This window comes from Primulina eburnea, chromosome 6 (genome assembly GCF_022965805.1).
Source record: "Primulina eburnea isolate SZY01 chromosome 6, ASM2296580v1, whole genome shotgun sequence".
NCBI lineage: Eukaryota > Viridiplantae > Streptophyta > Magnoliopsida > Lamiales > Gesneriaceae > Primulina > Primulina eburnea.
Window position 1 is genome coordinate 2,373,016 of NC_133106.1, and position 14,463 is coordinate 2,387,478.

Below are 14,463 nucleotides of genomic sequence, written 5' to 3' on the forward strand. Positions count from 1 at the left end.
TTTAGCCACATTTTCAAGATTTTCTTTCTTTTATCCTCATGCTTCCATTCGCTCATTGGTTTTTCAAGCATTTGAGGAGCACCTCAGTGATGGCTATGATTGTATTTGCTTTCAATATTTTCATTGGTCCATCTATGATGATGAACCACATATCATCGTCTTGAGTACTTAAATGATCTTGTATCATGATCCTCCAATCATAAAAATCTTCTTTAGAGAACATTAGAATTTTACTGAATGATGTCATAAAAGATATTTTGTTCAGGGACAAGAATTAATCTCTCTGACGCTACTTGTTAGGATCGAAACTAAAATTTAGAGAGGGTAAATAAATTTAACCAAAAATATATTTCAGTTGAGTTAGCAACTTTGGAACTTGGTTCTTATGAGTAGGATTTTCCTTAAAATGGTTAAAGAAATGATTAAGTAGAAATGGTTGAAGATGGTTAAGCAAAATAGAGGGAAAATGTAATTTGAATACGAGATTGTTTCTGGTGTTTGAATATTTCAACACTCCTACGTCACTCCTTCTTCAACGCAGAAGGTTTGCATTAAAAATTTTTGGTAATAACAAGCAATTTGAAATCATACACTTCAGCAGGACTTAAACGCTGCTTGACTGATTTACTAGAACTCTTACAGAACTCTGACTGTAACTCTGAACCTTAATCACTGATCGGTAAATACGGAAAGCTATATCAGTTGAATCTGATATTTAATCACTGATCAGACTGATTTACTAGAAAGCGAAAAGATTTTATTCTGGAGCTTAATCAGTCGACCTCGATTCAGTTTAGCTAATAGTGTCCTTCACACTTGATTTATTCATCAGTTAGGTTCGTAATCAGTTAGGTTTCCAAGTTTAGTTTACCTCTAAAATTCAGTTGGTAGGCTTTCTTTTTCCAATCATCACAACCAAAATGTTCCAACATTTAGTTTATTGATTTTGACACTTGGTAATTGAAAGGTCAAGAAAAATGTATTAATTATTTTTTTTTTTAAATGAAGAAGGTAGTAATTCGACTTTTAATTCGGGTTTTCGGATTTTGTCAACATGCTATGTATTTTTTTTCTTTTATCTCTAAAATATAAATTATCAAATAGATAAAAATGATTTTTTTCTCTGCTACTTATATACAATATCAAGTATATATTATACTTACATGTCTTATAAAATGTATGATAAAGTAAATAGTCATTTGAATAAATTTATTTTTTTGGTACAATAATTATTCTTGCTGGATAGAGTAATTGAAAAGTTGTGCTTGAGTTGTTGTAATGTTTAAAAGATTCAAGTTGTACCGTTACCACCATTTATTATCTTTTTTGGTAAAATTGTACGTCCTACAATTGGTATCAGAGCCAGAGTAACGGGTTTGATTCTTGTTGTTTGCAATGGGTGCAATTATTAGGAGAGAAATTGTTGGGTACAATAATTGTTCATGCTGGGTAAAATAATTGAAATGTGACACTTGATTTGTATGGTTTAAAAAATTTGACATGTATCATTACCACCAGGTATAGATTTTGGTAAAACGACAAATATTCGGTCCTAAATTTTTCGATCGTAAAACTAGAAGAAAAAAGTTTCATCAATTTTTAGTTTTGAATTGATCCCTTACATGTTAGTCGATTTTTGAATTTGAACGCATTCTTCAGTTTTCAGATATTTTTATAGATTGAATGACAATTGATTCTTTTCAGATTGAAGAAATGCACAATATAACTCATGTAAGTATTATTAACTAAAACATTAAATGAAATATTGAATTTGTCGATCCTCAAAATAAGAAATAAACAAAGTTTGATTCTTGATCGAGAAATAAGATATTTAAATAAACTTATAATCGTCACAATGAAATAGTGCACCTACATACAGTTATCACTATAGTTTTGAAACTAAAAGATCAATAAATTTTTCCACCTATTATTTTATACTATATTTAAAATAATTGTGTTTACCTTTAATGTACACAAATTATATAATGAAGATATATGCCGATTAAGGCAATGAAGTAAATTATATATTCACATTTTAAAAAAAAATGTATAGACAAGAAAGACAATAAATAAAAATATTTTCTAGGCATGAATATTTTTTTCTGTTTTTATAACTTTTTACAGTTGGATGAAGAAGACAAATGAGAAAAAAATATTAACTCTTTGAGTGACAAAAAACTAGAAAGAGAAAAAGAAGTGTCGTTTTTCATACAATGACTTCAGTTTTCAAATTAAATGTACTATACTATAAAATTATATTTATTATTCAAACTTTATAAATGCAATAGATTTTTCTCAAAACAAAGATACACAAATTATCTCGTAAAGATATTTAAACAATAAAAAAATTAAAGATATTATTATCTACAAATAATACCAATAAGACATTAATAATTTAATTATATTCATTATGTTTATTTGTTATTATGAAATATTAAAATATGTGTCATAAGAGTAAGTAAAAAGATGATTTATTGTAAAAAAATATTATTATTATAAATTGTGAATAAATGACAACATTCATCAATAGTTTTTTTAATCAGTGCGTCAATACTTTTATATGCTAGTAGATTGTAATAATAATATGCAGTTTATATGTTATCGATTATAAGTATCTAATAAATTAAAAGTGATTAGAAAAGTAGAAATATCTATTAACAATGATTGTCACTTTACTTAACAGATAATAAAATCCGACATAATTATAAATAAAAAAATTTACATATCATTGATTGTCCAAAAAAAATGTAATAATTGAAGATGGTAATAAATTATGTGTATTTGTTAAGAGAATATGACAAATAGCAAAAGAAAACGATAGGATAAAAAATATGAGAAAAAAATCGAGTAGTCCAAATCTTTTTAAAAAAAATTAAAGAAATATATTTTTATTCAAATTAGTTACGTATATGTGGTAAGTCTACAACTCAATACATAGTTATCAAAACAAACCTTCAAGCATTATGTTTCTTGCATCAAGAGGATATGTTGGAAGGAGCAAAACCTATTTTTATATAATAAAAGTGAAGAACGTTAGAGGATGTGAGACGTTGATAGGCTTTGTCTCGGTGAAATACACGCGCGCCATGAGCGTGGTGTGGTGCGGTGCTTGAATATTAATCTAATATTTTTGGATCAAATTTATTTGGAAAATAAATTTTGTTAATAGAACCATCCGCGCTGGTGCGCGCACAGAAGCACTCGCGTTGGTATGCGACAAAATGTGTGCCTCCGCTTTGGAGTGCATGCAAAGAACGAGGCCCGCTGGTGCGCGCCTGGAATGTCGCCCCAGCGCGCCTCCCACTGTTTTTTAACACACGAAACAGTGTGCGTCCCTTCTCAAAGGTTGCATCTACTCAAGACTGTTGTTTGCACCAAACAATGTGCCTCTTCACTACTCGAAGAGAGTTGTGACTTTTCTACGCATCTTATCTGAAAAGTCGTGTCTCTTCTACATATCCGGTGATCATTTATAAATAATCTCTCTCATACATAATTTTTTCTTCTTGACATCTTGCTGCATATTACTTCACTTCGTTTTTGAAAGTTGCTGCATAATTTTATTCGTTGTTTTCGAGAGTTTGTAGTGCTGTAATCTCTCGACTTGAAGTCGTTGTATCTTAGATATGATTGTCTGCAACGTATAGCACTTCATACGGACGATTTCGTCTTGTGGATAAAAGAACATCCTTGTCTCGACTTGTTGTTTATGTACTTGTTCAGAACAAAGAGAAAGATCAGATAGCAGTTACAACAAAGGAACACAAAAACCCCAATCAATGTTAACCATCCATCGCAGAATTATACCATCGACCTATTATTTCTAAATGATTCATTTAGGTCTCCAAAGATGGCAATATTCAGAAAATATCCAAACATCAGCCGCGTAAAATTTCTATCATCCCGTGACGACAGGCGAAATTTAAAAGCTGTGGTACTGCACAATCTACCGATATCTCAGCTGACTCCAGTTTGGTAATTAGATACGGTTCCTGCAGTTTACATCATAAAAAATCTCAGCTGCGTAACTATAATCAAAGTAAAATCCAATAAAAAAGCATCCGCTTAAGTTTCCTCTTAACCACTTCTTAATCAAACACCGAATAAAGTGCTCAATAATCAGTATGAACCGCCATGCAGGCAAATTGGTCAGAGGAGAGTGAATGTAAAGCGAACGACATCGGAGTAGCAGAATTGCAGTGGGAGGCTAGCCGTTAGGCTGTCCATTGCTTACCACTGCTCTCTCTCCGGGGAGAGGGGCTGACTGGTTTAGGTAAAATCGTAATGACGCGGATGGCGCTGTTTCTTTTAATTTTTTAAAAAAAACTAAAATCGCACGTATCAAAAAGGCGATTGTCGGAGAAATACATTATACTATTATATAATATAATATAACTAAAAATGATAATTAGAAAATTATTTTGAAAACTACACTGGAATAAAATATTTTACCATAACATATTATTTATGATACAGATAAATGATTTTTATTTTACGACGGTGAACTCGTAATAGATTAATCGTTATTTTATGAAGTTTATTAAATTAATCTCGAACTAATAAATAATCTATAAATTATAGTAACCTGAAATAAAAAAAATAAATATGTTTTAAAAACAATCATTGTTAATTTTTTTTATGAGTGAGTCTCATGTGCGACCGTCTCACGGATCATAATATGTGAGACGGGTCAACCCTACCCATATTCAAAATAAAAAATAGTATTTTTTCATGGATGAGCCAAATAAGAGATCTATCTCACACAAATTTTTGCCCTTTTTTATTCATGAAGATTTTATTTTGAAATATATATAATTTGAGGCATGAGATAGTACTTAAATATTGAATAAATTTTAAAAATATATGAACTCAGATACATGTTAAAAAAAAGTTAAATATCTAATAAAATTCAGAAAATTATTTATCAAAATATATGAATTAAATAGCTCATTTTTCGAGCTTTTGATTGACGCAGGAATCTGGAAGTTCTTAATTTTGATTGAGGTGGTGGCAGGCAGGAAGGAAGAAGAAACCTCAAGAAAAATGGGGTTTAGGTTGTTGATCAAGCTCAGCCCATTTCACAAATCTTGCATATCAAGGATCTCATCATCGTCACAGTCCTACAATTCCAACATTTTCAAGAAATGTGCTGCAGCTCAAGCTTCCGTGAATTCTGAGTTGTATGGTCATTCGATTCCTTATGCAGAAAACTCAAGCTTCAAGATTCATAAGCGGTGGCACGTGGGTAACACGCATCACCAGCATGAGGGGCGGAACAGCTGTTCTGGTGAACAGGGTGAGAGGGTTTTCCGGCTTGGTCTTGCGGCGGATATTGGCTTGGCTGCCGGAAAATCTTTAACCGGGTACCTTTCTGGTAGTACTGCGATTATTGCTGATGCGGCCCATTCGGTTTCTGATGTGGTACGATCTATTTTCTTGTCTTTTTTGTTTGATTAACTTGCTTTTGGAAATTTTTGTATCTCCTTTTTTATCTTCTTGAAGATTTCCCTCTTTAAGTTTTTGCTTTTGGTTTCTTGATTGAATTGAGCAAGTCTTTGATGGTGTAGGTATTGAGTGGGGTGGCATTGTTATCGTTTAAGGCTGCGAGAGTACCAAAGGACAAAGAACACCCATACGGTCACTTTTGATCTGTATCCTCACTCTACTTGTTTCACCTCACATGTTTTAACTTTACTTGCCATTATATTTTTTGGTATGAAGGTGTGGAATCAAGATGTGAAATTGTTTACTAGAATCACTGATAGCTTAAGTTACGTTTTGGGGTATCCGATAGGATTAGTTTGTGCACAGCCAAAATGCCAGCTAGCCATTGCCAAAATGATATATTCTGAATCTGTATCATGTGGGCCATTGCTTCGAGTGAGTGTTCAACTCCAGAAGTTGAAGAATGATTAGGAAAGATGATGAAGGAGGGGAAAAGGATTGTCTTTTGGGGGAAGAGAAGATACCGAATCACATCTAATATCATTGCCTGCTTCCAGTGTTTATGATGGACATGTATTTATGAACACCAACAAAATGCAGTCCACTGACTAATGAAATCCCGAGCAACATGGATGGCTACGAAACTTAGTCTGAATTCCTCAATACTTCCATCAACAGATTTCATTTTCATAGAAAATTTTGGTTACTCAAGGCAGGATATATTTTGAATTGAAGTTTAAATCCTTGATGGCATTTAGAACATCGTTTTAGAGTTTATCTCTTGGTGAATGACCATCATTGACTTGACACCAATTTGTATCATGTGACACTACTTTGAGTGAATTTTCAACCTGACAAGTCGAAGAAGAATTAGGAAAGGTGACGACAAATGGGAAAGGGAGAGTCAAGGAAGAGAAAGAGGGGAAACCAAATCCAGTGTTATTGCTTGCTTCAAATGTTTATAGAGCATTCCAAACTAAATATAGGTCACTAACTAAAGCACATATGAGCAAAGATCTAATACCTGGTAGATATTTGTGATTTCTTGGCTTCTCCAAAACATTTGCAAGAGCGCGCTTTTTGTTATTTTTCCTTCTTTCATATTATTATTCTTAGTCTGTAGTAGTACTTGAAGATCATTTTAATCATGCTCTCACACTTTCTTTTAGTTTTATATTTATCATTTTTATTTTTGTAATGAGTTGCTAATACAGTTTTTCTAGGACAATTGATGTGGACTATTCTTTGTTGGATATATTATCACTGTTAGAAATTTTTGAGGTCACGAGGTGTAAAGTTTTGATAGAATTCAAATTGCCTTCTCTCTCAGTTCATGATGGTCTTGCTTCTTTCAGGACACGGTAAATTTGAGACTTTAGGAGCCCTAGCGATTTCTGGCGTGCTTTTGGCAACTGCTGGAGGCATTGCATGGCATGCTTTCGATGTCTTGTTGGTATATTTTTGCGCTATTTTCATTATAGTTTGCATAATTATATGTTTCTTTCCTGAGATATAATTTTGTTTCATGTTTAGGAAATCTTTTCGGCTGCACCTGAAATTGTTAATCAGTCCTTGGCTCATGATCACCTGCATGATAATCATCACCATGGGCACCACCATGGAATCGACATGAACCACCCGATTCTTGCATTGAATATGACTCTGATATCTATAGCTGTTAAGGAAGGGTAAACATACAGCTATCATTAAGATAAAAACATCATTTGGTGCCTAAAGTTTTAAAAAGATTTCTTTTCTTTAGTTTTGTGGTTGAATTTCCCAAAATTCTGAAATGCAACCTTTTGAGATATCTCCTAACCTCGGATCTTTATGTTGACTTTTTTGTACTTTGATTAAACCAGGCTATACTGGATAACAAAGATGGCAGGTGAGAGAACAGGCAGTGGCCTTATGAAAGCAAATGCTTGGCATCATCGTGCTGATGCTGTTTCATCAATAGTGGCTCTCGTTGGGGTTGGTAAATATATAGATAAATAGAATTCAATTATTGATTGATGCTTAACATTATTATGCATATGAAGAGGTTCTATTTGTTAGAGATATAAATTCTGTATTTCCTAAAACCTTGGATTCAGTCAGAGGTGGATCTGATAGGGTCAAAAATGTAAAAAATTGACAATTCATGTTTATTTTTTTACAAGTAACGGAAGTCATTCATTAATTTAAAATACACATTAAGGATAAGATACTCTTCCTGTCAATCTTACTAGAAAAGTCAAAACAACTATCCTCAGCTCCCTTTCGCATTTTTGAATCAGCCCTTGGCTGCATTTGCTCATGCGCATTCCATTTTCTTTGCATTTGAGGATTCAGAAATAAAATTTTTACTTATTTTTTTAAAATGTCTACTACTTACCGATGCTATCGTTTAATGGGGCTTTTCACTCACTGACGATATTTGTTGTTATTTGCAATATCAGGTGGATCTATTCTCGGGGTCAGGTTTCTGGATCCTCTTGCTGGACTTCTTGTCTCTGGGATGATTCTAAAAGCTGGAATTGAAAGTGGTTACCAGAGGTGTATTATTGTTTTATATTTTCTTTGTTTTAGAAGCTACAGCTTTTCTCTTTGTATATGTGATGGTGAATCCTTTCATTGAAACCGAACATCCTAATTATGCTCAACTCCTAGAGAGTTTTTAAGTCTCTTTCTCTGAACTCAAAAGTGGATTTTGTGGGGGGTGAGAGATGTTCGTATCCCATTAGTTGATTTTTTTTAAAAATGTTTTGTAATTGTTCAAAAAATTCAAGTTTCGCTTCCACCTGATCTTTGGAGTTGCCACCCCCTTTCGCTATGCACCCAATTTGTTTCTCTTCTTTAGTTCCTAGGTCCATGCCTATCTTGAATGAATTACTTTGTTAGAAAAGGCATAGGTTTTCGAATTCTATGAAATCAAATAAAAAGTTCCATTGATTTTTGTTAACGTGATGAGGGACCGGATGTAGAATTTTAACATGGTTTTCCATATTGTTGCATGTCTAAATTAGTGTCTTGGAACTGGTGGATGCTGCTGTTCCATCACAGCATCTGGAACTTTTTAAAGACACAATTCTGGCAGTCGAGGGAGTCAAGGCAAGTCAATTTTAGCTGTAGCATTCAGTTTTCTTTCTTTTGAGTTCATAATCTGAGTTTCTTGATTTAGCTAACACTTGTACTTTATACCCTCCCATTTTTCTATTTTATCACGACCGATCCATAATTGGACATTATCCATTCTAAAGTTTTAGGGACATTGATAATACACTTTTTATTATATCGATTTCAACTTTTATTTTTTGTTACGCATGGCAAACTTGATGATTTAGAATTTTGCATATCCAGAACTATCCTTGGCTACACCAAATTGTTATTGGATGTTAAAGCTCTCTCTATAAATATATTATGAAATTGTAGGGATACAACCACCTCAGAGGAAGACGAGCTGGTTCGTCCTTATATCTTGATGTTGATATCGAGGTTGGTCAAGTCTCCTATTTTTTCCGATCATGCTACACATAAAATAGAAGTAAAATTCTCATTTGTCGAAGTTGTTTCGTGTTTCTTAAGCATTCTAAAAGTTGTGTAACCTATATTTCCTTAATGTAGGTAGATCCTTTTTCTAGTGTTAGTGCTGCACATGATGTTGGAGAAAATGTACGTCGCCAAATTCAGCAATCCCATCCTGAAGTATCTGAAGTCTTCATACATATAGGTATGAAGTATGATATTTTTTCCTTCTTGGGACATGAAATGTAGCCTCTCTTCCTGATTTCCTTGTAGAGCCATCAACTTCACACATATCGCCTGACATAATTAACAATCAAAGAAACTTCAAAAACTCGGAGCACCAGAGTGGCACCGCCACATTGGAGCAAACAGATGTTGAGGATAATGTTTCCAATATATTGTCCTCCAATTTCCCAGAGGTATGCCCCTTTCAAATCGCTTACTTCCTCACCAATAGGTAGATGGGTTTGTATCTATTACTATCTATTAAGGGTGAGGCACTTATAGTAACTAACTTTGGTGTCATGGTCTGTTTTATTAATTATATATATTAATAAAATGTTAAAATTTTTATGTAAGTTATATGTAGTTCAGCGGTTAGAGTCTTTGTTCTTAATGGTTTAGGTTAAAAGTTCAATTCCTATTGAGATCATTTTTTTATTTTTTTATTTTTCATTTATTTTTTAATTTATCTATCAAAATTACAGTTTAGTCCCTCACTATTTTTTATAGTTATATTATGATCCTCATTTAAATATAAATCAAATGAATTATAAAAAATATTATACAAGCACGCAACGCGTGCGTCGGTACACTAGTATCAAAGGTTACGAAGGAGTGTTTAGATTCATTTTCTTCTGGAGAAAATAGGGGGTGGAACAGTGAAGAAGAAATCTTTTTTTATTCATCCATGGCGCTGTGCCATAACTGTTTTAGATTCTTTTAAGCTAAGGCAAATGATTGTTCTTCCATTCATGTGAAAATATTCGGATGGATTTCAGAAAATGGTAGTCGAGCGCATTACTCGGCACATGCTGCAAGGACAGATATTTCTTGAAATCGAGGTTTCCATGCCACCCGAGATGTTGATCAGGTCAGACATCACCACCAAATGGTTTAATATTTTTCTTTTATGAAGTTTCTGGCACCCGAAGAATTTACTTTGGTCCGGATTCAGGGAGGCAGTAAAAGTTTCGAAAGAAGCAGAGAAAAAGATTCTGGAGGCTATGCCGAATATTATGCTCGTCTCCATTCAGCTGCGGCTCGGCCAGCCGATGCCCGAGTTGCAACAGTGAATCATTGGACAACCACCTTTTTCCCAGGAGATGCCCATGCTTTCTTGTATCAAAACCTGAAAGACATCCTGCTGGACTACATGGCTGAAAAAATGTATCTGTTTAGAGATGACTAAATATACAATCGATATCTATTGTTATTAATAAAATAATAGAAATTTTACATGCGTTTATATATATATATATATATATATATATATATATATATATATATATATATATATATATATATATATATATATATCTGTGTGTGTGTGTGTGTGTGTGATCTAGTGAATTTACTTAGGCAATGTTAAACATAAGCAAATATATGTTCACATTATTATTTTATTTTATTCGAAATTAATATATGGTAAGTTTAAATTTTGAAATACTCATTGATTGTCAAAAGGTTAAAATTACAAAAATAATTATTTTTAAAAAAGTACATTAAATTTATTTGATGTGTGGCTTAGTATATGCTAGATGCATGTGATGCCATAAATATTAATTTTTTGGTTTTACATTATTTGTATAAAAAAATTAGATTATATTAAAATTAGAAAATTTAAAAATATTTATTAATAACTATTTTTTTATTAGATGGTGATATGAATTTGGATAAATATAAAAAAATAATTTATTTGGACAAGATTGTTTTAGATTAGATACATATTTACTACAACATATTTTTTTAATTTTTTAAAAATAAAAATATAATGTTTTAGTAATTTTGGAAAAAAGAATTTTGGTTTATAAAAATACGTGGCATTAAAATTAGTTATTTTAAATATGTCAAATTTAATAATATTGTATAAATATATATATTCTTGTTAACTTTTATCTTAACATAATGAATATTTTTTTTATTTTGTATTTCTTTTATTATAATTTTTATATTATCAAATTTCAATTCATTATGTTATTTTTTATTTAGTTTATTTTTGGACTTAACGCTAACATTAAAACAATATATTGTTAAATATCTTACATAGTTTGGATAGAGATTTTGTGAGTTGCATATATGGACTTGCACAATCTTCCTATTTGAATTAACTTTTGAGATTGAATTAGATCAAAGTTTCGATCTTAACATGATATCAGAACTCATGTCCATTGTTATGTATTGGATTGTCCATAATTGGACTATTTATTAATATCTTTACGCTCCGGTTATTTATTTTTAGACTCGAGGATATGTTAAAACGCCTCATGTCGATTTGAAGAGTCGATGTGAGTTACGTAATATAATGGACTTGTACAATTATCTCTCCGTGGATTAATTTTTAAAATCGAACTCAATATGAGTCATTTTTTCGACTTACGTGTCACCTATTTGTAAGGAAAATCAAATCGCAAATGCAGGGGATTACGAGCGCGAGAGCAGTTGTCCTTGATATAATTTCACGTGTGTTCCTTATTCTTTTCTTCTCCATGGCTACTCTCTGCAGCTTTCCCTCTCACCCGGATTCTGACCCGGACCCGAATCTCATGCTCCATCCGTACCTGGAGCAGCAGCAGCAGCCATGGCCTCAACACGACCCGCCCGATGATGATTACTCCGGGAGATCTTCGGGCGCTGATTCCGCTGCACCAAACCCTGCTGCGATCGATCGCGCGGCGAAGCTTCTGCACGTGTCCTTCAATCAGGATTACGGTTGCTTCTCCACAGGAACCGACGGAGGCTTTAGAATCTACAACTGTGACCCCTTCCGCGAGATCTTCCGCCGTGATTTCGACTGCAACGGTGGCATTGGCGCTGTGGAGATGCTCTTCCGCTGCAATATCCTCGCTTTAGTTGGTGGCGGCGATGCGCCGCAGTATCCGGTGAACAAGGTCATGATCTGGGACGATCATCAGAGCCGGTGCATCGGGGAGCTTTCCTTTAGGTCTGAGGTTCGTGGGGTTCGATTACGAAGGGATAGAATCGTGGTTGTTCTGGAGCATAAGATATATGTCTATAATTTTTCGGATTTGAAGCTGTTGAATCAGATTGAAACGATCGCGAACCCCAAGGGTTTGTGTGCGGTGTCGCAGATAGCTGGGTCGTTTGTGTTGGTTTGTCCGGGTTTGCAGAAGGGACAGGTCAGGGTGGAGCATTACGCATCCAAGAGGACTAAGTTTATTCTTGCTCATGATTCGAGGATGGCCTGCTTTACATTGTCTCAGGATGGCAATTTTCTTGCCACGGCAAGCAGTAAAGGAACCCTGGTTCGAATTTTCAATACTCATGATGGTTCTTTATTGCAGGAGGTAACTTATTCGTCTTAATTCCTTTCTATTTTTATCTGTGATTATTGAATGCTCCATCTTTGAGGTTTTCGTTCGTTCGGCAAGATTTAACTGGTGAATATGTTGAGGATTGGAGACTTGGAGTAGATTTTGTTGGGCTTTGTTGCTAAATTGTATCATAATACCTGAAATTCTTCTCGATTGATGTATTGTTGGTAATATAATACCTGAAATTCTTTTCATATAGAATCAGTAGAATTTATTATGTTTAATTGCTTCCAATTCTTATTTGAAGACCTTGTTTCATACTCAAGGAATAATTGACATACTCAACCCAATGTCACAGTCAAACATGTTCTTTTATTCAGGAAATGGAACATGGTCTAACTCCTTTAGTTCATAGGGTAGCTTCAAAGATTACTTGCTGTATGAGTTAAGTGAACTTTCAACTGATGTATTATCTTTTGTTGCCCATTGTCTACTACCATACTTTTTTTACTGTTATTACCACTTTTATTTCCAGTTTTTGATAAATTTGAGCTTGGTTTAGGGTCCAATAAAATTTAACACTGGCAAATTGTGTTTCGATTCTGCATTAGTATGTCTTTGATTTATCTCACTGGTGCGTGTGAAAGCATAACTGTTTCTGAATGGAACAAATAGCTGACAAAATATGATGCAGGTACGGAGGGGTGCAGACAGAGCGGAAATATATAGCCTGGCATTCTCACCCACTGCCCAGTGGCTGGCTGTCTCAAGTGATAAGGACACTGTTCATGTTTTTAGCCTAAAGGTTAATCCAGGAAATGTTGGAAGTGAGAGGTCTAATAGTCCCCCTGATTCAAATACTGCTGTTAACACTTCTATTTCTTCTCTCTCTTTCATCAAAGGTACAGTTTTTGGTCAAATGTGGAACAGATAGTTTTTTCCCTCTGTATGGATTTTAGAAGTTGACGACTTTTTTCTGGCCTATAATCAAGTTGAATTGGTGAAATCATTGATTTTGTTGGATGTATTCTGGCATTTATACTCTATCCATGGATGCCTTTGTGGCTCCACAAATTATTTACTCTGGTTTCCGTTTGGTTTTACTATTTTGTGGGTGTTAGATTATAGTCATAATGTTTCATGCACCTCATCTTTCCTAAGAGTGGGTCATTGGCGTCCAAAAAAGTTTGTAAGCGAACACTTACAGCCACATTTGTTTTCGTTTACCTTTGGGTCCACCCTAAGTGAGACTTTCATTTGGCAGGAGTGCTCCCCAAGTACTTCAGTTCTGAATGGTCAGTGGCTCAGTTTCGGTTGCCTGAAGGATCTCAACACATTGCTGCATTTGGTCACCAAAAGAATACAGTCGTAATTCTTGGCTTGGATGGAAGGTTCGTTGAAAACTCTATAATACACAAGATTGCCATGATTAGGAAGATCTCTTAGTGCTATTTTAAATGTCATGGTTCCCTAGTCAATGATGCACAAGCAGTGACAAACATGTCTCCAAGAAATCCATTGTTCTGCATTTATACTGTCATGTGGTGCGGTTTTTCTCTTTTGGATTACTCTCTTTGGGAAAATTATTGATTTGTGTGAATTTTATGCAGTTTTTACCGATGCAAGTTCGACCCAGCAACGGGTGGGGAAATGGCACAGTTGGAGTATCATAATTTCCTCAAGCCTGAAGAAGCCTTCTAGCGTATGTTCTTCTGCTTTTACGGGGCATAATATTCTATGTCCCCCTCTACTCATCTTGCCTTTCTGCTAATCAATGGAATCGTGATGTTGTAAATATCTGTATGCATATAACCAACTTGTGTGAAACCGACTGATTAATTGTGAACAAAAAAAAAATTGTACTTCTGTGTTTCTTGTTTGTGTTTTAACCGGATCCACGAAGAACACATATTATTCATTCGTTGGTATAGGTGGAACAATATTTAAAAAAAAAAATTCATTTTATAGATTTTTGTTTTTCCAAAACAATAATAATAATAATAATAATAATAATAAT

The 14,463-nt window shown here is 33.8% G+C and overlaps 2 protein-coding genes across 11 annotated transcripts; both read left to right on the forward strand.

Moving 5' to 3' along the window:
* The first annotated feature begins 4,934 nt into the window (after positions 1 to 4,934).
* Positions 4,935 to 10,423, forward strand: LOC140833751 (metal tolerance protein 2). Of its 10 annotated transcripts, none has more exons than XR_012118551.1 (12): positions 4,935 to 5,421; positions 5,568 to 5,637; positions 6,801 to 6,898; positions 6,979 to 7,133; positions 7,308 to 7,423; positions 7,887 to 7,983; positions 8,454 to 8,538; positions 8,860 to 8,922; positions 9,052 to 9,099; positions 9,226 to 9,371; positions 9,954 to 10,045; positions 10,130 to 10,423. XR_012118551.1 is itself a non-coding variant. In XM_073198113.1 (12 exons), the coding sequence occupies exons 1-12, from the start codon at positions 5,044 to 5,046 to the stop codon at positions 10,245 to 10,247; spliced, it is 1,524 nt and encodes a 507-aa protein (XP_073054214.1). In that variant the 5' UTR covers positions 4,937 to 5,043; the 3' UTR covers positions 10,248 to 10,423. The 10 variants fall into 10 exon arrangements, 6 of the variants coding, with proteins under 6 accessions (XP_073054216.1, XP_073054218.1, XP_073054219.1 ...); XR_012118552.1 differs by having other exon boundaries at positions 9,056 to 9,099; XM_073198113.1 differs by having other exon boundaries at positions 4,937 to 5,421; positions 9,052 to 9,157.
* A 1,151-nt stretch (positions 10,424 to 11,574) lies between these two features.
* On the forward strand, positions 11,575 to 14,316 carry LOC140833752 (autophagy-related protein 18a-like). Its single transcript, XM_073198120.1, has 4 exons — positions 11,575 to 12,479; positions 13,141 to 13,348; positions 13,711 to 13,837; positions 14,057 to 14,316. The coding sequence occupies exons 1-4, from the start codon at positions 11,586 to 11,588 to the stop codon at positions 14,145 to 14,147; spliced, it is 1,320 nt and encodes a 439-aa protein (XP_073054221.1). The 5' UTR covers positions 11,575 to 11,585; the 3' UTR covers positions 14,148 to 14,316.
* The last annotated feature ends 147 nt before the right edge of the window (positions 14,317 to 14,463 follow it).

What these genes read in the sequence shown, in the direction of transcription:
- LOC140833752 (XM_073198120.1), top strand. Translation starts at nt 11,586, where the DNA reads ATGCAGGGGATTACGAGCGCGAGAGCAGTTGTCCTTGATATAATTTCA. An exon ending in TTCTCTCTCTTTCATCAAAG is followed by an intron (nt 13,349 to 13,710) that starts GTACAGTTTTTG and finishes TTCATTTGGCAG; the next exon opens with GAGTGCTCCCCAAGTACTTC. An exon ending in ATTCTTGGCTTGGATGGAAG is followed by an intron (nt 13,838 to 14,056) that starts GTTCGTTGAAAA and finishes AATTTTATGCAG; the next exon opens with TTTTTACCGATGCAAGTTCG.
- LOC140833751 (XM_073198113.1), top strand. Translation starts at nt 5,044, where the DNA reads ATGGGGTTTAGGTTGTTGATCAAGCTCAGCCCATTTCACAAATCTTGC. An exon ending in AGTGGCTCTCGTTGGGGTTG is followed by an intron (nt 7,424 to 7,886) that starts GTAAATATATAG and finishes TTGCAATATCAG; the next exon opens with GTGGATCTATTCTCGGGGTC. An exon ending in TGAAGTCTTCATACATATAG is followed by an intron (nt 9,158 to 9,225) that starts GTATGAAGTATG and finishes ATTTCCTTGTAG; the next exon opens with AGCCATCAACTTCACACATA.